A 23,110-nucleotide genomic window follows, 5' to 3' on the forward strand; every position below is an offset into this window, starting at 1 on the left:
GTACGTAGAAAACGCGAGGTTAAGTAGTTCTGTCAAAATTTAAGACCTATGATTAACAAATTAAAGTCCAACTTACTTTTTTAAAAAGTAAGTTGGACTTCCTGTGAGGACATCCTGCTGTAGGTTATCATTGCAGCTGTCTCAGGTTTAAGTCCTGAGTCTGACACAGATTCTAATTAGGCCTCCCGGTTCCTGCTGTCAGCATGTTTGAGGGACGGTGAATTAAGGGCATTGTGAATTGTTAGTTTTCCATAACACATGTCTTTTGGAGTGGAGGCTAAAAAGTTCAGTTTTGGTCTCATTTGATCAGATTAACGTCTTCCACATTCGAACTATTTTCCTCTCAGAAAATAGATTGTCTTGCTTGTTGCATCAGTTTAGGCAAACAACCATGCTTTAGCAGGTTTAAAGTTTGGGTTATTGCTTTGAAGTCTATGCTCTTCAAAGTTATCTATTATACCAATTGAGATATTTCTGGTGAAAATACGGTGTAGTAGATTTTACTAAGCAATGTTAATGTACACAAATGCAAAGTCACCAATTCCTTTTATTTATTTGCAAAATGGTTTGAAAACAATGCTCCACTCACCTCCCATTTTACAATTATGCTCTACTATTGTTTTCACATTAAATTCTGGTAAAAAAAAAAAAAAAAAAAAGTATGTTGAAGCCTGTGATTGTAATGTGATAAATTAACCAAATGGGGTGTGAATTCAAAATCATCTTCAGTGGCATATTAATTCTGGTAACAATGTGCTCCCTATTGGTGATAAAGTAGGATAGTTTCATAGTGAGCCAGTAGCTAAAGCACAACCCCACACACAAACACACACACACACACACACACACACACACACACACACACACACACACACACACACACACACACACACAAGAATAATAATACCACAGACCCATTCAGCTTTATGACAGATGGATGAAATCCAAAAGTCAAAAGGTACACATGAATTTGGGAAATTTGAAGAGATTAGTCATAATAATTCCATAAAATGGGTCACCCAGATGTTGGGCTTTGTAGCTGAAACCGGCAACTATGTGTTTACTGGAAACAGCTGCCCGATTGTGAGGCCATAATCTCATCAAGCCAGGATGGAGGACGAAGCACATCAGAAGAGCATGATGTGAAAATGTGATTAGATTGCTTAGTGTCTCTCTGGAGAGAGGAGAAAAAAACACACACACACACACACACACACACACACACACGCACACACACACACACACACACACACACACACACAGAGAAAGACACCTGGGCTATGTGATTCATAAAAGGTAATAAACCGATCAGCTTCCTGTTAATGCTTCCTAATCTAGTGAAACTTTGCCTGAATTATTTGACTGCTACACTGTTTAAAAACAGATTTGCTTTGAGAAATTTCTCTTATTTCACTAGGAAATAATTTTAGCTGAATGATTCAGAGTTTTTCTCTCTGAATTTAAATTTTCCAATTAGGTCAGCTTTAAATCGTTTTGAACAGTTTTGATCATTATCACACATTAATCTCATTTAAATTTAATTTAAAGATAAATACAAGTGAGAGAACAAAAAGGTCAAAATTACACAAGTAAATAATGAAACAAAAAAATTATTTTAAAAAAGTTAGCAAAATTTGCACTTCAAAATTAGGCTTCAGCAATAAAAGCTACATTTACCTTTTTAGTTTTTTCACACATCTCAACTTTAGTCAGTTAAAAATTTTAAATCTACTTACTTTTAATTTTTTTTATTAAATATGTGTGAATTTGACCCAAAGGAAATAGTCTTTAGTCTTTTTTAAAACACCACTAATGCCTCTAAAAACCACTCACTTGTCTTGCTGCTGGTGTACAACAACATGTGGAAATATAATCTAATTATTAGCATTTATGCTTATTTAAGTTGCCATGTCAAAAAAAGTGAAAAGGTTGCAAAAGTCAGCAGAACCTGATCCCATATATATATATTTTTTACAAATGTAAGTGTATTCGAGAAAGGCAAAGAAGATAGTGCATTGGAAGTGACGAAGTGTGTGTGCATACGCACACACGCACACACACGCAGACCAGCTTGACTTTGGGGCAGCTTGACTTTGGGGCAGCTTGACTTTGGGGCAGCTTGACTTTGGCAGCTGCCCCAAAGGCCAAATATCCTCAAGGACTAATGTCCTCTGTGCCATCCAAAACAAGCAGCCTGTGATTCAGCGATGTGAGCTGAGCCTGAAGTTTCTAAGTTTAGTCTCTACCACCAGCGTTCTACAGCAGGACACACCGGCCCCTAAAAACACACCGGCACAAACTTCACACAAGAATTAAAAAAAATAAAAATTTTAAAAAGCAGATATCTTATTTTACCACTGATATTAAACCTAATACAATCCTGCAAACAAAGACACAACTGAGAAAGACCAACCTTCCCCCCCCCCCAAAAAAAAAGAAAAGTGTGATAGTGGGTCATTAAAGTGCACTGACCAAAAGTTTACAGAACACAGTGTCCTCTCTGGGCTCTGGCTGAAGGTACTACGTGTGTGTTTTTGCAGCTTTTGTATGAGTGTGCACACTGTGTGCATGCATTCAGGAGCTACGTGTGTATTTATATATTCCCACTATGCTGGCAGGAGACGGATGATGCAAGCTCTTTGTAGGGTTTCCAAACGGCGGCCATAATTCCTCTCAACCTGTTGTAAGGCCTCGATTTATTGCATCACTTAGCGGCCCTAATAGACAAATAAGCCACAAAGAAGTCAATCTAACCAGCGAGTATCAGCAGGCGCAGTCTGTGCGGACCCAAGTGGTTCTATATGAGTGTGATCATGAAAGCCTTAAAAGACATGCAACTATTAAGAGCTTTGTGCAAGTGCAGTGCACCAGTGTGTGTCAGATTGTTTGTGTTAGCTAAAAGTCATTAGTCTCCTAAGTTTAGTAATATCTTTAGAAGGATCAAGATGGCCGGCAGGTTCAATCTTCACAAACTAAAATCTTATATCTCCATCCTGTGGCGAAAAATGGGTACTGCATGGCAATCTACTATTTCTGTTCACCAACTTTGATGGCATTTTAGGGCATTGTTGTTAGAAAAAAAGTAGTAAATTTACACCAAAATAACTCTTAATTTTTAGATTAATTTCAGGAATGTTATAGAAAAAAAACCTGAAAAATTCTAAGCTTAAAAAGTAGAACATTTGACATTTTCATCCATTTTTTATGTTTTTTGAATGTCTATAAGAGAAAAACTAATAATTTGGAGGGGTAGAAAATGTGCTTAAGAAAGTCTTTTTCTGAGTTTCAGAAAGTCAAAAATGTTCTACTTTTTTTTGTTTTGTTTTGTTTTTTTTACAAATTTTCTCAGATTAAATACAAAATGTTTTTGACTTTTGAAACTCAGAAACTTCAAAAAATTTTCTACGAAATTTGTCAGATTAATTCAAACATTTCTGATGTTTTGGCATAAATTTACCCCTTTTCTCTATCTAAAATGACACTACTAGGCCATTATGCTTTGTTCCACATTCCTCAGTTTGATAAATAAAAAAATCTGAGAAGATCTGTTTGTCACTCCGGGCTAATTTAAAGGAACAAACATATGAGATTATTCTTCTAATTCAAAGACACATCATTAATCCCATTAACGATGAATAATTTCTTCAGAAGCAAATTAAATGTTGCTTCTGAAGAAATCTAAGACCTAAAATGAACATGCAAAAATGTTTCTTTGTGATTACATGACACAATGAAATTATTTAAACTCCATGTGTTGTTCTGTATGAAGATCTACATAAAAAATACTCACCATCCAAAAGAGCGTTCCTGTAGCAAAGTCTGCATATTGTTCTATTGTGGACAGAACACTGAAGATAAGACACACCAAGACCATGAGGAAGCTGCAGAAAGAGAGACAGAGACAGAGAAACAAATTATTACTTTGAACCAAAGTTTAAGAAGCACAAAATATTAACATTTCAGAATCAGAATCAGCTTTATTCACCAACTTTGCATGCACAAAAAGCAATCGAACTTCAGTTCCACTTTACTGTCTATGAAGACTTCTTAAATATAAATCTACAAAAAGACTTGTTGGGAAATAAAACAGGGTTTCTTTTGTACATATTTGTGTATTTTAAATTTCTAGTAAAGAGGAAGACAAGGTGGAATTAGGGAAAATACTCATGCTTTGTGACGAGGATGTGTGTGGTCTGCAGAAATGTTAGCTGCCGTTTTCCCTTTCAGTTTGGGCCTGTAGTTTAGCTTGTAAGAATGAGTATAATTTATATGGTGTGAATTCAGATTGAAGCTCATGATGCACCTTTGCAGAAACTAGCAATCTAATGTTTCTTATTTAAAAAAAAAAAAGGAATCCAGATAGCATAATGTGAAAAAGGAAAGAACGGAAACTGTCATACTGTTAAAACTCCTAGCAGTGCATGATATGACTTTAAGCAAAATGCCTCCAACCAAAAGACAGAATAAATCCTTCAAGTTTGAGGTACTTTGTCTCAGTTTTCCTCTGTTTTTATCAACCAGCCTGTATTATTAGCTGACAGGGTGTTTCCACATCTCCTAGTAACGGTGAAACATTCCGACGAGACGCTCCATCTGTCAGTGTACATACATGGTCTTCAAATACGGCCTCCTGAGCTAAACATACACGGCCAGCTCACCTAACTGAGGATGGAGGAAGAAGAAGAGCGTGCAAGAGGAAGGTGGGGAGGAGGAATACTGGACGAACAAGTAAAGGAAAAGAGAAAACATAATAAAGTCATGGCTGAAGGTTTTCTGGTGTATCCATTCATTGCAGATTGTTAAGGCACGTGATCTCAACAGTGCATTAAGAAGTTGATTCACTAACTTCTTAAAAATCTACTGATCTATTTAGCAGAATGATGGCACAAATGCATGCTTATTGGGATGAAGGACGTACAATTCTGTGCACTCTAGAGTGAAGAACGTTAATGGCTAATGTGGCGTCATCTTCTGTTTTTATTTGTTATTTTTGCTCCTGCTTAATTGGGAGGCATGGACTAAACAGCTACGTTGCAGGCACAACATAAGGCGTTTGGATGAAAGCCTTTTGATTAGACAGCAGCGAAGTCTATTGAAAAATATCAAAACTCTCCAAAGTAGTACAAAGACGATCAGCAGAAAACTGAGGTACAGTGATTTTCTTTGACGACTCCATTTTGGTGTGAGTGGAACTCTTATGCATGCAGAATAAAAGTGATAAAATGTGAACATTTTGTGAAATGGTTTACTTTCAAAATGGCAAAAAATGACAAATACCAACAGTAGAATTGTATCTTTACCAAAAGCATTTTGCACTTGCATGACTTTATAACAATACAATAAAGACTTGTGATCTGCAGTGCTTCAACTGTTTTTATTTTTGCTGTCTAGAAGTTATTCATCACCACATTTTAGAGAAAAAGACATGACCACCATAAAGCAAGGGTATTTTTTAGGTTCTTATCTGCTATTTTACAACTCATTTAACCGATTTCACAACTTCTGCAGAAGCTCTCGGCTGCCTGCGTTTCAACTTTCTTAACACAACTTTCTTAGCAGAGCAAGGATTAACAGTAATCCCAGTTAGGAGCATTTTCACTACGCGAGGGGGATAATCCTTGAAACCTTTTTAAAAGCTTCTCAGTAACATGACTGGCAGTATTTGCATGCACCATCATGAAGATAAGAGTTACTTTAAAACACACACACGTCCCAGGATGCATTACGAATCTGTGAGCTGCAAGGACTCCATGTCACATGTCAGGAAGGTTAAGTTTTCACTTTTCCTGCCCTAGTCATGATAATGCAAATAGCTGCATAGGCTGCAAAGAAATATAGGTACTCTCCCCTCCCACTGTCTGAAATTAAGTCTGACTAAGAGTTTTAGTGTTTTAGGCAATAAAACAAATTAACGACAAATTAATGCCAGGAAGAGGTTCTTGATTGAAATTAAACTAAAATTAAACTGTTTGGCAAAAATGATCAACGGAAACAACTGCAAGTCTGGCAGTGTCGTGTTGTGTCGAGTCATTTCACATGACTGATGGCGTCATATGGAAAGAACATCATGTGGAAATATTAACACAGCATCAGTCAGAAAGTTAGATTGGATGCAAATGGATCTTCCAAGTGGATAACGGCCCAAAGCGTGCCGCGAGATTAGTTACAAAGCGGCTTAAGGAAACGGAGACACTGTTTTGGAGTGGCCTGATCTCAGTCCCACGCAAAATAGTGCGTTTGTGAGAAGAGTTTTCGAACAAATTTGACTCTGTGACGCCAATTCTGTCAGGAAGAACGGGGCAAAATTCTGGCAACAGATGGTAAGCAAAACCCCGAAAACCCGAGTCATACAGTTCAGAAGAGAATTCAACTTAGGATGAAGGAATTCTACTTAAACTAATGAATCTGAAGGAAAATGATGAAAGAAAACTATTTTTATTATTTCAGTTTAACCCTAAGTAGCCCAAAGCATGAAATATTTTGTTTAAATGTCAGAGAGTGAGGAAAATAGCTTTGCGTAGACAGTGTAGTAAATATCAAGCTGCAGATAGACTCCATAAGCCACTGAGTTTTTCCCCTTCTCCTGGAAGAGAAACGTATCCCTTGATCTAGACCCTCAAATGATCCAGTGAGGAAGCAGAAGAGGTGCTTTGCTTGACAGATTACTTTCCACAATTTCATGCCATGCAAGGTTAACACAAAGTGAAGTGATAAAGAGGAAGACTTGGAGAAGGAGGATTCCCCTCTCTCTCTCTCTCTCTCATACACACACACACACGCACACACGCACGCACACACGGGCGACCTCCTGGCCAGATGGGACAATGATTTAACTCTATAGGGATTACACAGAGACACACACTCAAAACCACACTTCTTACTCCCTCTTATTCTCCTCCGACGTCAGTTCAGAGCAAAAAACAAAAAAAAAAGAAAACAAACTCCAAAGCATTTTCTCTAGATTTGGGTAAGATGTATAGCTTTGGCTTTTGGTGAGCATCAGTCAGTCCCATTTTTGGAAAGGGAGGTTTTAATGAAATGCCTGCTTGAACAGCATCTGGTACTGAGGGATTTAAAGCCATTTCTCATATAAATCCATCAAACATACAATGAAGGCATGAGCCACAGGACTTTTTTTATTTCCAGAGTTAAGGAAAGTATATAGAGTGAGTGATCCATTTTTCACTTGGAAGTCCTAGGGATTGATATTGTAAAGGTTTGCAGGTACATAAACGGGGGGGGGGAAACTTGACAGAACGCACAAACCTGTTAAAGTTCAAACAGCAAAATGAGCAGACGGACAAGACCAGTGAATTTAACGTTTCTGCCTTCATTTGTAGCAAAGGATGTATCTGCAGCTAAAACAAAAAGAAATTAAATAAGTCTTACCTACTTCAATTATCAGTAAAGTGCAAGGCTGATCTGTTTTTTTTTTTTTCAATTAACCAATAATTAGATAGCAAATGATATTTACTGTGAGATTTTTTACCTAAAAGGCAAAATGTATATATATTATTTTGTCCAGTTTTGGCTTATTTACTGTTCTCATTGTGTCGTTTTCTCAGCAAAGGGAATGTTTTTGAGTCTGCTAGCAATTAACTGATTACTAAATTAATTGATGAGTCTTTCAATAATTGATCAATCGCGATTAATCTGTTCCAGCCCTAGATTCTTGACAGAAAACATTTACCAATACCATAAATAAAACTCAAAACCCTTTGTTTTACTTTTTACCCATGACAACAGTGTTGATATTTTATTAGCTACAGTAAGGAGATGGACACACGGATTCCACCATTGACACCACAGAGATATGTGGATTTTGTTGTTGTTTTTCTGCAGACAGGACTGAGTCACTCACAGCCATTAGCTAACCTTGTTTCGCCAGGCCAAAACCCCTGGGATCTGATTAAAACAAAACAGCTGGGGTTTTAGTGAGTATTATTGACTGCAAATCTGTCTAGCTGCAGTAAACTAGAGCGTGGAGCCGCACCAAAGCGTTCACTCAGTGAGCAGTGACACTGAGGCTGTTTAAGCTTTCAAAACGTACCAGGGACGGTGACCTCACTGTGCACATAAAGAAAATATGCAGCATGTAAAGAGAATCACAGTTTATTATTGTTATTATTATCATCATCAAAAAGAGAGGTTCCAATGAAGGTAAGGGAGTCAAATATACATTGAAATTCAAGCTAATTTAAATGTGTGGGGATCTTATTGGACAGCAGCAGTGTTTGGTGCAAACCACCTTAGCTTTACAAATGAGCAGAAAGGCCTTTTGGTTTTAATCTGGGAAACGTCCTTTAAAGTCACAGTTTTCAATTTGCTGTGGCAAAGAATGACTTCTACAGGAAAATGGAAGTTTGAAAAAGCAGACACCAAAAAAGAAATTATTTTAAACATTAAACATTTATCCATCCTTAAAAATAAAGAGGGGTCACACTGCTTGTTAAAATTGAGACCTGAAAAAGTGAAAGAGCTTGTGAAATGCATCATGTCTTGCAAAGGATGGAGAAATGTCAAACTATACACAACTGAGCCCCAGTTGAGTTTTGAAATGGACATTTGGCCAAACCAAAACAAGCTCACAATCCAGAGCAAAGCCACTTGTACAGACACTGTAGCCAAACAGCGTGGCTAAAGGCACAGCAGACCTCCACAGGCTTCTTCTCCAGCCCCCCTTCCCATTTAAACGCAAAGAGGAGCTTAGTGTGGATTACACCACATCAGGATCCAGCCACAAACACGGTTATTTCATCTGAGCTGAGCCAGCAGATTGGTCACCACATTCTGTGAGCAAGGCAGCAAAGCAATGCCTGGTTGATCTTCTACAGACTCTGAATTTCTCTTGGCGTTAAAGAGGTCAGACTGATGGAAAAGGAAAAACAGATAAAGCCAATTCATTATTTCTGTTGAGAACTATTCCTTTAAAAATTATCCGGTGTTTACTTATTCATTTTGTCAGATACACTTGAAAAGACAAGTATCAAGTAATTTATTTGCCATTTTAAATGTGAAGTGTTGAAACCAGATGTTTACATTCACTGCTTAAGACTCTAGCTTTGCTGTGTTAATGATGATTACCACAATTATTTCTATTGGCTAAATATCAGAATGACCAAAAATGTTTAAGATAAAATTATGTAACTAATAAATTCAGAAGTTTTAGTATTTATTTAGTAGCATTGACTTGGGGTCAAACATTTTGGGTTTCTCACAATAGTTTGCTGGTATGTTTAGGGTCACTGTCCATTTTTGAGACCAAGAAAAGAGAACAAAACTGCAGGGCTGTTAAAGTTAATTCAATATTTGAAAGTGTGGCCAACACAGACTGAATGGCTTCGTTCAGATCCTGTGCTGATATTACTAAAAGTACAACCAGACTACAAGTCTAAAACTGCACAGAAATTCAACGTCATCATCAAATCTTATTCTTCTGTTCACTGATTGGCCCGTTTGAAAATTTCCTGGGGAAATCCGAGTCAATGGGAGAAAACCCAGACGAAGCCATCTCGATGAGAATTAAGATGAATCATATAAGTAGGTACATGGCTCAAAGTTACACTAAATTACATAACTATATCGGATTTGATTTTTTGTTACAAAGTGATAAAAAAGAAATCTGATCAACCAGTGGTGATATCTGACTTGTGTAGAAGCTTTCAAAGGCACACGGATGTACCGTTTTCTGCGCCGTAAAAGAAATAAAAGGCCACACGCAAGATTTTCCAACCACGCACATACTAGCGTAAACAGAGAGTGACGCATACAGTTTGCTTCACTCTGACGGTAATCTCCTGGTAAGCAAAAATGTAAAAAGAGGTTTTCCATTTCACATACAGAGGGGTGGGAGCGGGGCATGGATTCACTGTAGCTATTTCAGTAATCTGTCCAGATGCAAAAACACATCCAAGTCTTTCAGACAGCATCTGGCCGGCAGCGTTTTCACGAGGAAAAGCAGGTGCCATTCATCCTCTTCTCCAAACCAGTGAGGCTGTAACAGGACAAAAAATAAATAAATCTGAATCCGCAACGTTGTGTGACGCTCTCATAATGACGGGAACCGGGTTGTTTTTAAAAATAGTGCAAAGTTCAGGTTCTTATGTCATGCAGATTTAACTTCCTCAAAGGACTTTGAACGTTAAACGACTTTGCTTGAAATGCATCTCATTGCATTCAGGTGTCAGTTTGACCCGACTGTAGTAGCCTGGAAGGTCATGATGGAGTCACGGAGGGCAGCATCTTTATTTCCTTTTGGTTATGTAAGCGACTGAGAGGGAGTAGTCCAAATCTGTGTGTGTGTATGCGTTCATGTGTGCGGTGGGTAATCACTGCCACAAGTTGTGTGTGTGTATGTGTGCTGGTGATGCTCAACTCCATTGCGTAAGGTTCTTTCTGGTCACATAGCCACATATGCTGTCCCAAGTCCAAAGGTTTTCAAGTGAGCCTGACTCACTCAGACATCAATACAATAGTATTTGTGTATGTTTGTATTTCTCTGCCTTGCAGTTGGACAGGAAGTTACCCTTGTCCGACTCTGTGATCTATTATGAATGCTGCTGCCGTATGTCTACAAGAAGCTGGAGGAAACTCACGAACAAGCCCTCAAAAGGGCTTTCAGCTTCAACTGAAGCACTTCTTAAATTACCTTTAATTATTTACTTTACTTAGACTTAGGGTATTAGTTCATTAAATAATGATGAAGCACTTAACATGTAAATATATTTGCACAAAATCATTATCCAGAGTCCTTTTCTTTATTCCAGATGGCTCTTGTGGCTGCTAACACTGCTGTAACAATAGAAGACGCTCATATATGCATGGAAGAGTGTTCACACTGCATCCATTTTATTATGTTAAACAGCAAACTTTAGTGTTATATTATCTTAATTTATTGAGATGTCAATAAATTAAAATAAGCAGTGTTTATTGCAAAGTGGAAGAAAATGAGGCAACTTTTAATTTTTATTATTTTTTTAACCAGCAAAAGGAGAAATTCAGATCTTATCACTTGAAAACTAAATGGTGAAAAAATAATAAAACCAACAAAGTCACACCATAATATAAGCATTTCCTATCAGTCAATAATATCAAAACTAATTTATTGTTTGTTTTTTTAAATACTGCCAAATGGGGGCATTTAATATTTTTAAGAATGTACGAGGCAAGTTGGCGAAACCTGAAACTGCTGCTGCGCAAGTTACTCATCAAGTTGTTGATAGGCAACCAAAGAGTGGCTCAGTTGGTTGAGTTACTGGCCGTGAGAGATCCAGTGAGTAAAGCTGTTCTCGGTCAGTCTGGAGTGTAAACAATGTGAGAAACAATATGCTTCACTACTTTAGCAATATTTTTGAGAAATCTAAAGATCACAAATTGGAGATTCCACAAATAAAACTGCTTTAACAAAATATCATCAGTCTACGCTTAAAAGTTTTGTGTTGAAATGCAAAAGAAAACTTCTGCATCTCAAAATATTACTGAAATATTTTTGCATTTCTTGCCAAAGGTTTTGAGAGCCACTGTGAAAGTTGCAAATTGCAGACCCCTGATCCAGAACCAAAATGGAAATTCAGACAAATAATCTGAAAGAAATAAACTGGAAAATTTAATGGAAAAGAAAGAATTTACACAAAAAGGCATTTAGAGCAAAAATAATAAAATTAAACATGGCAATAACCGACACAGGAATGTAAATTATACCCAAAACTTAAACATCCAAGTATCATGACACCTAATTAAGCCAGAACTACAGCACAGAGAAAGGATTTCTTGCACATTTCTCAAAAAAACAAAAAAAATTCAGAACTATTCAAGGCCTAAAAACTTAATCATGTGATTAATTGTCACAATGCTGCAGAAACTGAAAGAGGTAAACATGAGACTGCTTTGTGTTTGTTTTTTAACCATCTCCATAGAGCTGTCTCTGCGTCATGCTCGATGTTTCATAGGTTGGCGGCTGACATTCATTGTTGACTTCACTGGACGTCTGAGAAAACTTCACAAAGGGGTTTAAACAGATTTAGGTGAATGCAAGTCTGAGCGTGTTTGTCTAAGAAAAAATGTGGATCATTTAAATTGACCAAAATAAATTAGTCAACAACCGTGTGTGTGTGTGCGAGCGTGCGTGCGTGTGTATATTTAGATAGATAGATAGATAGATAGATAGATAGATAGATAGATAGATAGATAGATAGATAGATAGATAGATAGATAGATAGATAGATAGATAGATAGATAGATAGATAGATAGATAGATAGATATATAGATAGATAGATAGATAGATAGATAGATAGATAGATAGATAGATAGATAGATAGATAGATAGATAGATAGATAGATAGATAGATAGATAGATAGATAGATAGATAGATAGATAGATAGGCAGGCGTATGTATATAGCCTATATATGAATTTCATATTTATACATACAGTGAACTATCGCGGTTTACCTTTCATCGCGCATTGTGTTCTGCATTCTGATTGGCTAAACAGTCTCTCCGCTTCTTCTCATCTGTGTGTCAATAACGTTGCGTTTAATATGTACACGTATGTAAAACAGCTTGCCAAATTTAAGTTTGCAAAGAAAAAAACTACCTGTAACTACGTTGTTCTCTCGAAAAAACACACCTGCACCGCGAGCTTTAGAAGAGAAAACCTACAGAGTCAGGATGCAGCTGCAACACGCGAGTCGCTATTTGTTCTTCTGTACTTTTTTTTTTTTTGTAATAATTTTTCATTTTCTCCGGTTCTAATCCAATGACTCGGGTCCCGGTGCTGATCTCCGCAATTTTTGTTCTTTGGTTTCAATGTATTATGAAGTATTTCATTGTATAATAATTGTATAAAAAAAAAAAAAGCGATTTTGCCTATCGCGGGTTGTATTTGGAATGTAACCCCGCGAAAAACGAGGGTTCGAGGGTTTATACGAAGATATATACATATCTTTTTATTCATATCCTAGTGGTCCTCCCTCCGTGTCCTCGCCTCCTAGTGGTCCTCCCTCCGAGTCCTCCTGGTGGTCCTCCCTCTGGGTCCTCGTCTCCTTGTGGTCTTCCCTTCGTGTCCTCGCCTCCTTGTGGTCTTCCCTTCGTGTCCTCGCCTCCTTGTGGTCTTCCCTCTGGATCCTCGCCTCCTTGTGGTCTTCCCTTCGTGTCCTCGCCTCCTTGTGGTCTTCCCTCTGGATCCTCGCGTCCTTGTGGTCTTCCAGTCGTGTCCTCGCCTCCTTGTGGTCTTCCTTCTGGATCCTCGCGTCCTTGTGGTCTTCCCTCCGAGGCCTCCTGGTGGTCCTTCCTGTCCCATAAATGTTTGGTCTTCTGGGATTTTTTCTTCTTTTTAATTTAATATTTTTGGCTCCACTGCAAAGTTACCTTTATCGTCTTTTGGAGGAGTGGGCTGGAGAGACTATCGCGTCAAACGTCACAATTTGATGATTTCTCATATACAAAAATGAAACCGTTTCTGCTGATGTCTTCACTGCAGTCGTTCAAGTCTAGAGTAGAGACATTCTGATTTTCTGCCTTCCTTATTTGTCCCCCAGTCATTAAATATGTATAGAAGTGGGTCAGCTCTGATCTCCCACAGACAACAGACGACAGGTGGTACCTTTCAGTACCACCTTTGCATTTGGCTGGCACATCTATGGCCTGACTGGAAACTATTCGGTGTTTCCTGGTCAGCCTGTGGAGAAAAAACACTAGGACCTCATTGTTGGTAAGGCAGTGCTTTCTCTCCAAGGCCGACCCGCACACCGAACAACGGCGTTTTCCCCGCACATCCAACCAGTAATACAAGAGAGTGGAAATACTGGTTGGAAATCTCACCGGTGGAAGGGAGAGCAGGGAGCCGTTGTTCAGCAGCTCAAGAAACACAGTGCCACAGACAGAACAAGAGTTGTTGTTGTACAACTCCCTATCTGTGGCACTGCTGAAAGAGTCCAGCCAGACCATCGATGACTCCAGCAGACATTTCACGTCGAAGTCCCTTCCCATGTTCAATGGCTGGTACCTCTCCCTCAGCTCCATCAAAACAGGGGAAAGGTCCTCCTGACTAAAATGTCTGCCGGGGTGATGGACAGCAGACATGATGAGACTCGCCCAACTGGGGATGGACGAAGCCTCCAGAAAGTCCCTTTCCTGAGCGAGACACCTCCGCGTGACGCTCAGGTTCAGGACGCTCTGGAGAGCAGCGTCCACCCAGCTGTAGCAGAGTCCATCCTCTGCTAGTCCATTGCCTACCATTGCCGTCTTCTGTGTCCCTGGGAACTCTGAGCCGACACCATCTTCTTTTTTTATGTCCAGGGGACAATCGATCTCAAGCCCAACAGTTATCCTTGCAGTATGTCTTTGAGCAAAAAGACCTTCTTCATCCTGGGAACTCCTTAAAAGAAATGTCCTGGAGCAAGAGGTGCGGAGAGGAGTATTGATCGGAAGGGCCAGAGATGGGACCAACGAAACCAAAGCTCTCTCTGTGGCTTCAGCCACAGCTTTGGCCGCGACGTCAGCCGCAGACAAGTCTTCCCCAGCCGGAGTAGACTTTTCTGCGACTGGCCCTTCACCCTCATGTCGTTCCGCCGTCTCTGAACAAACTTCCCCCGCCGGGTCAGTTTGTTCAGAGACAGTCGGACTCCCCTCAGGACTGTCTCGCACAGAGTCCGTCACACCCATGTCTGTGGTCCCACAGACATATGTTTTTTGCTCTGAGCAAACCTCCCCAGCCGGGAAGGTTTGTTCAGAGATAGTGGTGTCGTCCTCTGTACGGACGGTCCTTGTTGGGTCTGAGGTCGCGGTCCCACCCACACCCGTTGGTTTTCCAGAACAAACCTCCCCCTCCGGGTTGGTTTGTTCTGTGGAAGTGGGTGTAGGACCCTTCCAAACCAAATCCTCTTCTCCACGTTGATCCGTGTTTTCTTCAGAGTCCTTCCTTTCTTCGGAATCCTTGTTTTCCTCGGAATCCTTGCTTTCTTCTGAATCCTTGCTGGGAAAGTAACGATCGGTGAGTTTTTTCATCCCGCTGGTTACCGCATACCCAATGCCCCAGCCTAGGGGGATTAACATGGGAACAAGTCCAAGCATGATTTTCCTGTGTAACTCTCACTCTCTACAAACGGTCTAGTTCTGGCTGATGCTTTCAGATTCAGTCATTTAAGCATCAGAACCTCTTTGATCTATTGTGATGTAAATAATGTCATCTATGACCTCATCAGTGACCTCACTGGACTTCTGGCGCAACATCTTGCTTCTGATCGCTTCCATAGCAACGATCAGATCAGTTCTGCATAACTCAAGCTGACATAAACACTTAAATAAAAAGTAATATATTTTAATTTATTTAACATGAGATTAATAGATTTGTATATGATTTAATTTTTGCATTTGGTCTTAAGCTATTTATCCACTATTATCTTTAATTATTATTCATTTATCATGATTAGTCATGTATTATTCATTACACGGTGCTAGGAACAGTCTGTGACTTATTAAATGCACTTTATATATATATATGTGTGTGTGTGTGTGTGTGTGTGTGTGTGTGTGTGTGTGTGTGTGTGTGTGTGTGTGTGTGTGTGTGTGTGTGTGTGTGTGTGTGTGTGCGTTATTTATTGTGTGCCATGTAGAGCTGGCCCTTTAGAGCTGGCCTATTAAAGCTGTCATTGGTTTTTATCCTTCTGTTCTCCACTGATCGCCACAGAGAACAGGAGAATGAACGGCCTCCAGCCATCACCATTAACAATTAAGAGTTGCCTAAAGGAGTGTTAGTGAAGAACGGTTAGAGGGGTTTAATTTTAAATGAAGGCGAGGCTCAAGTTCCCGCTCCTTTATGAGGGAGGAAACACTGGAGCTTCAGTTACAAAAGAGGATCTCTTTATTATTATTATTATTTTTTTTTTTTTGCAGAAATTTTTTATTTACAGTTATTGGTTGAGCAAAATTAGAAAAAAAAAGGTGGATGGTTTAGCTGAAGCTTTCTTTTAGAGTTTGTGTTGAATGGGTGTAAGCAATCAGGCAGAGTAAAGGCAACAAAATCAACATAACAAAGCGCTTCATGAGCTGAAAGCTAATAAATAATTGCACGGCAGCCAGAACCGTGGACCACCGGTTATTCATGACCGTGGACCTAATTTCTAAGTCAACAACAACAACAAAAAAAACTTCACAATTATCAAGTAAAACCTATTACTTTACTATAGCAGCTATATTAAAGCCCATAAAGTATTTTTTTCTTGACAGGACACTTTTTTTTTTGTGAAAAATTTGCATGGAGATCTATGGATAACAGAATATTTTACATATTTGACCGGATATAGCTATTGTTTCTATTGTTTGGTGTTCTGTTTGCAAAAGTGTTGTTTTGTCCCTTTGTTGCATTAACACCACACATTACAATGTCATTTTTATTGGGGTTTTTGTGACAGAACACATAATTGTGTCACAAATATATACAAATCAAGTAATGAAACGTACGGCCGCATCTGTATTCTTGTATTTGTTTGTTTTCACTCATATATACGCCTAAATAAATCCAATTCAACCTCCTGGAATCAGCTTCCTTCAAAAGTCACCTACATAGTAAGCAGATCATGTGAAGGCCTTGGACATTTACTCTGCAAAAACACAAAGTCTCACCAAGAATGTTTGATCTAGTTGCTAGTTCAGATATCTTAGTAAACTTGAAAGACAAAACTAATTTACAGGTAACTTTTCAAGTGAACATTTTCTCAGTATGGATAGAAAATTACTAATCCCATGGCAGATTTCACTTATACCAAGACTTTTATTTCCCCGTGTTGTAAAAATCTGTTGAAAATGCTTCATCAATGTTAAGGAATTATTGCCATGAAACAAGCTCCTACATCTTGCTGAAAAGTAAACCTGAAAGCTAGTCTGATTTATTGATATTTGCACTAGAAATTACACCAAAATACCGAGTAAAATTTTGTGTTTTTGCAGTGCAAAGAACATTAGAGAAGAAAATTAATCATGAAGACAAAGAAACACAAAAGGTTGAGGTTCTAACTGAAGAGAAGTCTAAAGCAGGTCAGGTTACTTGACCTGGTTGAATATAAACACACCGTTGGCTGAGATGGTTGCAAAGGTTAGCCAGGCTTCGTATATTTAGTAATGAATGTACATAGTGTCCAGTGGAGGCATTTCAGTTGAACTCCTATGATGAATGTTATTCATATTTTCCATCTAATCTGACCTAAATCCTCGTGACTCAGGCTTACGACGGCTGAACTGTGGAATACTTATGAGATCATAGAAGCTCGTTCTCTCACATATTACCAGGGCACTCTCGGATTTCTGATAATAGTAGTAGTTTTATTTTATTTTTTTAAAATGCCCAAACTACTAAATGATTCCCAATGTGAGTTGAGGAAAATTTTATTCTTACTTTTGCCATTTTGGTCCCGTGTCCATTTCATTTTTATTGTTAAATCAATGATTTTCTCCAACTTATTATTACATTTATGCTTAAACTTGACTTAAGATGAGTAGCAATAATATTTCACTTACTACTGAGATCAATAAAGTATTCTTGAATTTTGAATTAATCAGATTTTTTTTTCTGAAATATTTGAAAAGTGTAAAATATAGACAGTGTGCAAAGTTTTATAATTTATAGTCAAGGTTTGCAGAAGAAAAGTCAGAGGTGAGGATAACACACGTGGTTCTGATACTTGGAATAAAATCCTAAAACTGGAAGAAACTTTAAATGTAGTTAACAGGCATGCCAAGCACAGAGACGTTACATTCCCAAACGGCATCATTAAGTGCCTAAAGTTTTAGTAGAGTTCGGTCATTAATTAGTTTTAATTTTATGTAGTCTTGACTTGCAGTTTTAACTCGGGTTTTTTATCAGTTAAAAAACTGATAAAGCATTTTTTACTTTATAAAAACTCTTATTTTCAGTTTAGTTTTGACTGGTTGCAGTTACAGTTTAAGTTTTGTTTTTTTTTGTTTTTTAACTATGAGTTATATACCAGGGGCAAGTTCAAAAATGTAATATAGAAATAGTCTGTGTAAAAAAAATCCAGAAAAGCTGAAATAATTTTGAAAAAAATAAATAAACATGTTAGCTTGTCACAAATTAATATCAGGCAAGAGTTTTTAAGATTTATGACAGAGAAACTATCAAAAATTCAGTGAACACAGGAACAGCGGGTGTGTACTTTTCAAATAAACTTCAAGGTTTTAGGGATTTTTTGTCCTTTAATAACAAACCAAATGTTTCAACTGCAAGACACTTAATTTCACCAAAGACACATTTATTATATTCAAGGTTTGTCATATTAGCGGACATTGAAGTTTTAGTTAGTTTTCCTTTCTTCAAGTCTAATTTTTATTTCTATTGTGGTTAACAAAAATATTAACAATAACTAGAGATGCACCGATTTAATATTAATATGTGTATCGGTATCAATAAGGGCAGATCTATTCTGTCTAATTCTTTGAGTCATGCTCCGGGTGATGTTGAGCTTCATTACTTATTTTACATTATATTTAGATAATTATGCGTTTTTCTGAACCATTTGAAATATTTTCACATCTGACCAAAGTAGTCAACCTTTTTTCTGTTTCTTTATTACATTGATTGTTTTACAACTAATTGCACTAACAATTAGGAGAAAAACAGCATGTAAAAGTGTTTGTTTTTACATGTTTAACAAAGCTTGTGAAGCTATTGGTGTATTTAAGCATTCTGTACTGGTGCAAACATATCAAAGATTGCTTAACTCAGTATATTTTAATCTGTGTTTAAATAAAAGAAATATTTCACGTTAATTCATCACTGATTTTCTGAATCATATCAGTACCAGCCGATACTAAACATCGGATATCTGTATAGGTATCGGATACAGATACCTAAAACCTTTTCTATATATTAAACTTTTTGCAGTTGGGTTCACAAACTTTTCAATTCAAACCAATGTCAAGCCCATCAGAAGCTTGCACCTAAATAGGTAAAGAACAACAGCAGGCAGGTACTCACACTAGAAAGTGGTAGAGGAAGCATTTCAACCCCGCGGGTCTTTCTAGAAAGTTGTAAACATCCCCCTGCATGCTAGTCTTAATGTAAGGACTCTGGAACTCCTTCTGGTGATGGCGCAGCCAACTGGAGCGAGGGAGAGGCGGCGGGACGGGGGTGACGGACGGCTGGCTGTGTGCGATCTGCAGCTCTGGATCCTTTGTGTCAGCTGGAGGTAAGCAGGGGAAGCCTGATCCATTATTCACCGCCGGGGGGTCCATCTCCAGCGAAACCGACGAGTAGTGGCCAACGTCAGGCACGGGGACCCGCAAGGCACCGCAGCCGGCGGTGGGACCGGTGGAGGCGGCCAGGTCCATCTCCTGGTCCAAGCTGAGGCTGATGCTTGTGCCGGCACATCCGTTGGGGCTGCAGCGTATGAAGGAGCTCCGCATCCTGCTGCCGTAGTCCCGCTGCACATGGCAGGTCATGTGAAAGGAGCGCGCTCGTCTTTCTCCCATTGTGCCCCTTCAGGATGGGCAGAGGGGCACGAATGAGGACTTTTAAAATCCCGGTGGTTCTGGCCGAGGTTTGCGCAGGAGGGAGCAGCCCAGCACCAGGTGAGAACTAGCTACCTGCGGAGGAGAAGTGTGCTCTTTGTAGGGCCGCATGGGTCTCCATACCTAAAAAAGAAAAAGGTGACAGGAGTCATGAAGATGCACATCAATAAGTCAAGTTTCAGTCAAGTTCATCTATATAGCACATTTCAGCAACAAGGTAGTTCAAAGTGCTTTACATCACAAAACCACAAAAATACACAAAGGAAGCATTACATTTTGTCAAGTGTCGCGATTACACATCAAAATGTTGGTTCGTGTTTAATTTATTATGGTTAGAGTTGCTAACCCCACCCGGTTAGCAACTCTAACCGGGTGGGGTTTTAGTTTAGATTTAAAGTTTCAGTTGTTTTTCAGTTTTCCAGGCATTTGTTCCAGGTTTGTGGAAAAGCTGAATGCTGCTTCTCCATGTTTGGTTCTGGTTCTGAGAATGCAGAGCATCATAAGCTGGAATTAACTTGCCCTCTAGAGTTGTGCTCCTTGTTATTCACTATCAATAACAACTTCATGGAGGAGAGACCGGGGGGCTCCAGAAAGGTGGTTTGCCCAAGGTGCCCAACAGGCTAGGACCGCCTACCCTTGGCATCCTCAGCATGTGAGTGTGTGCATGAATGACTGACTGTAGTGTGAAGCGCTTTGGGATCTGGACTTGAAAAACCACGACAAAACTTTTTATGTTTTTTTATGTTTTTAACTGGGACAAAAAAATATTTTTTAAAAATCAGAAATTATATTCAGTTTAATACTAAAGCAGCAGACTCACAAAAACATTTCTACAAAAAATGTCTATACTCCAGTTTTTAGCTTATGTAGTCATCTTCACTCAATTTCATAGATGAACTCTCATTTGCCCAGCTATTTATATCTTTTGTGTACTTGTGAACGACAGAATTTGGATTTGCACTTTCATCACACACAAAAACACATGAACTGAGCCCTGTGGGACACCACGCTATTACACAATGGCCTATTCATGCCCTGACAGAGAAATGATGCTTGGTAAGAACAAGAGAAGAACTCTATCTTTGATTTTATATATTGTTTGAAGAAGTGTGTGAAAAGCACTTTTTATCCATGCTGAGCTGTGACCTGGGGCCAGTAAGGTCAATGGAAGGAAAAATGCGTTACGGTTCTTCTGCTCGAAAAGGAAGAATCGTATCAAGAATTACATTGTAGTTCTTAAGCGTTGCAGAATCTTCATCAAGAAGCAGCTGTCAAGAGTAAAGTTTTAAACTGCAGCCATATGTGACTCAAACACGCAGGATGTTGATTCAAGCATTCTGCTGTCGATTGCTGTCAAGATTCAAAAGTCTCCTTTGCGTTAGAAAGCAGGGATTTTCATTCATAAAAATAGTCTCAGTCAATTGCTAAAGTTAAGAGGCTACTTTCTTTGTGACCTTTGTGAACATAATTACATTAAGAGGTAATGTTTTGCTTTTATGTAATATTTTGCAATGAGCCCTTGCAACACACTTTCTCTCCCTGAGGATTTTCTTTTGTGCGACCGCCGGATTGCCCTGGATGGACGTCAAACACCTGCACCCCACCCACCACCCCACTCCTCCTCCATCTGGAAAGGGAAAACAGATGCACCGGCTGCACTCTGAATATATTTAGAGAAAATAATTCAGATGTCCACACCAAAGTGTAAGCCCGGGAATCTGACCTTTCGTCTAATGGTTAAGCAAAAACGCGTCACGTTACCGTGCAGCTGAATAAAATAAAATTAGACTGAGAAGTGCAGGAGGTAGCGGTGGCCATGTGCATTACTGTCTAATGACCTCTCTTTCACTGTTTGTGGTTTTTATATTTCCGGTCACATTTGCATCAGGTTCGACAAAACCTGCTAGGAAAGCTGCTGATATTCTTTTGAACTTTTTTACGTCTTGTGACATTGCAACCGAAAAATAAAAAGCCTTGTTTGTTTTGTTGAGACTTTATGTGATAAACACACACATACGAGATATTCCGCCAGATTGTGGAATGGAAGGAAAAATGATTTATTGTTTGTGATTACAAATCTGAAAAGTGAAAAAGTGTAGGTGCATTTGTATCTGTACAAGGGTCTGTGAGCTGTGGCTTCACAACGGTTCATAATAACTTTGCCCACAAATAATAATAAACAAAAGGAAAAGCAACTTAAAAAAACGAATGTACAATAAATTGAGGTTATAGCAGTTTATTTGATTAAATAAATGTGTGGGAATTTTACAGCAGAATGACCCTCAAAGTACCAGTAACATTTAATATTTATTTGTATCTATATTTCTTCTCTCTCTTTATTTTTTCTTTTTCCATCATTTTACACAAATATTCACATCAAATAGAAGATAATTTATCATTTTCTGGCACATTCTTTCGTTTTGTTCTGTATTTTTAAAATCCAAAAGTAGAATTTTCATTTTTTTTCAAAGAACAAATGTCTAATTATAGATATTTATTTTAAGAAAATTGTAGGTCATGTATTGCTGCACTAAGCAAGTTTTATTTAGCTGGACTTATTGAAGAATTGACTCTGGATTGCAAAAGTTGCTGAAACTTCCCAGGCTCAGTCAGCCTGGATGGATGGAGCAGGTTATTTACAGTCTTTTGAAAAAAGTATTGCAATTGAAAATCATCATGGAACCTGTGCATATATGAGGGCAGGTCGACAACTCAACAAAACGCCATCTTTCATTCATAAAAGCCTGCAGTTGCAAGTTGGGAAGGAAGCTCGTTGTATCACCAGCAGGGAAACTGAACCAGGTGATGACCTGCTCGTGCTAAATGATCGGAAAATGTCTCCTGGGGCAACAGAGGCCGGGGCGGGGGCAATTAGGAGCAGGGACCCCCGTCCTCAACTATAGATGAGCTGATGACAGGACGCTGCATTCACACAATGCACTGTCAGACAGGACTCCAGTAACGTTAAACTGAGTCTGCTTCAAGCAAGTTAAACAAGATGAGTGTCGAAAAAAAAAAAACATTTTCCAATACCTAAAGAAGCATGCCTGTTTATTTGATACATTGACAGAGAGAGAAAAACTTGTGATGGAAAGTATCCTGTGTTGTTATTGACATGTGCTCTCTGCAACAGACGTATAAAATGATAAATATGTCACCAAAATTTTTTTTTAAAAATCTGATTTACCTTGAACTCCAAGTTGTGATCTGCAGGTGATGCAAGTTCCAGCTGAGGCGAGCAGAAATCCCTTCTTCTGAGCTTTTCATGAAAACAAACTCCAGTCACGCTTTACGCATGATCGATAAACCACCCAGCAGCGTTCAGGAACAAAGGCAGTACCGCAAACGCAATCAAGCCACCAGTCTTCAATCGGCTGCTGCCCTCCGGACCTGTCTCCTTGACGCGCATCGCAGCTGCGCCTGGCCGAGTGCTGCATTCAAAGGTTATTGTAAATGACGATACCGATAGTCAAAGTGAACGCAGTCGTCACAGAACGGTCCAAGCAAACTAAAGTTGCAAGCGACTGCTTTTTGTTTGATATGGTGACAAAAAAAATGTCAGAAAATATATGTATTTTTTTTGTTG

The 23,110-nt window shown here is 38.8% G+C and overlaps 2 protein-coding genes across 2 annotated transcripts in view; both read right to left on the bottom strand.

The window, feature by feature from the left end:
- kcnq1.2 (potassium voltage-gated channel, KQT-like subfamily, member 1.2) overlaps positions 1-22,875 on the bottom strand; it is a 190,658-nt gene extending 167,783 nt beyond the window's left edge. Inside the window, exons 1-3 of the mRNA XM_055039879.1 lie at positions 22,712-22,875; positions 18,992-19,647; positions 3,791-3,881 (exon numbers count right to left, since the gene is read on the bottom strand). Coding sequence (XP_054895854.1) covers positions 3,791-3,881; positions 18,992-19,485 — 585 coding nt within the window. The 5' untranslated portion in view covers positions 19,486-19,647; positions 22,712-22,875. The remainder of the gene's footprint in view (positions 1-3,790; positions 3,882-18,991; positions 19,648-22,711) is intronic.
- On the bottom strand, positions 12,968-15,093 carry LOC129366184 (uncharacterized). Its single transcript, XM_055039892.1, has 2 exons — positions 13,369-15,093; positions 12,968-13,291 (listed from the first exon to the last, which is right to left on the bottom strand). The coding sequence occupies exon 1, from the start codon at positions 15,070-15,072 to the stop codon at positions 13,411-13,413; it is 1,662 nt and encodes a 553-aa protein (XP_054895867.1). The 5' UTR covers positions 15,073-15,093; the 3' UTR covers positions 12,968-13,291; positions 13,369-13,410.
- Positions 22,876-23,110: the final 235 nt, after the last annotated feature.

The sequence above is a fragment of the Poeciliopsis prolifica genome, unplaced genomic scaffold (assembly GCF_027474105.1).
Source record: "Poeciliopsis prolifica strain line A6 unplaced genomic scaffold, Auburn_PproV2 SCAFFOLD001, whole genome shotgun sequence".
NCBI lineage: Eukaryota > Metazoa > Chordata > Actinopteri > Cyprinodontiformes > Poeciliidae > Poeciliopsis > Poeciliopsis prolifica.

Bases quoted from the DNA above. Each gene is read 5' to 3' on its own strand.
- LOC129366184 (XM_055039892.1), bottom strand. From the start codon at position 15,072: ATGCTTGGACTTGTTCCCATGTTAATCCCCCTAGGCTGGGGCATTGGG.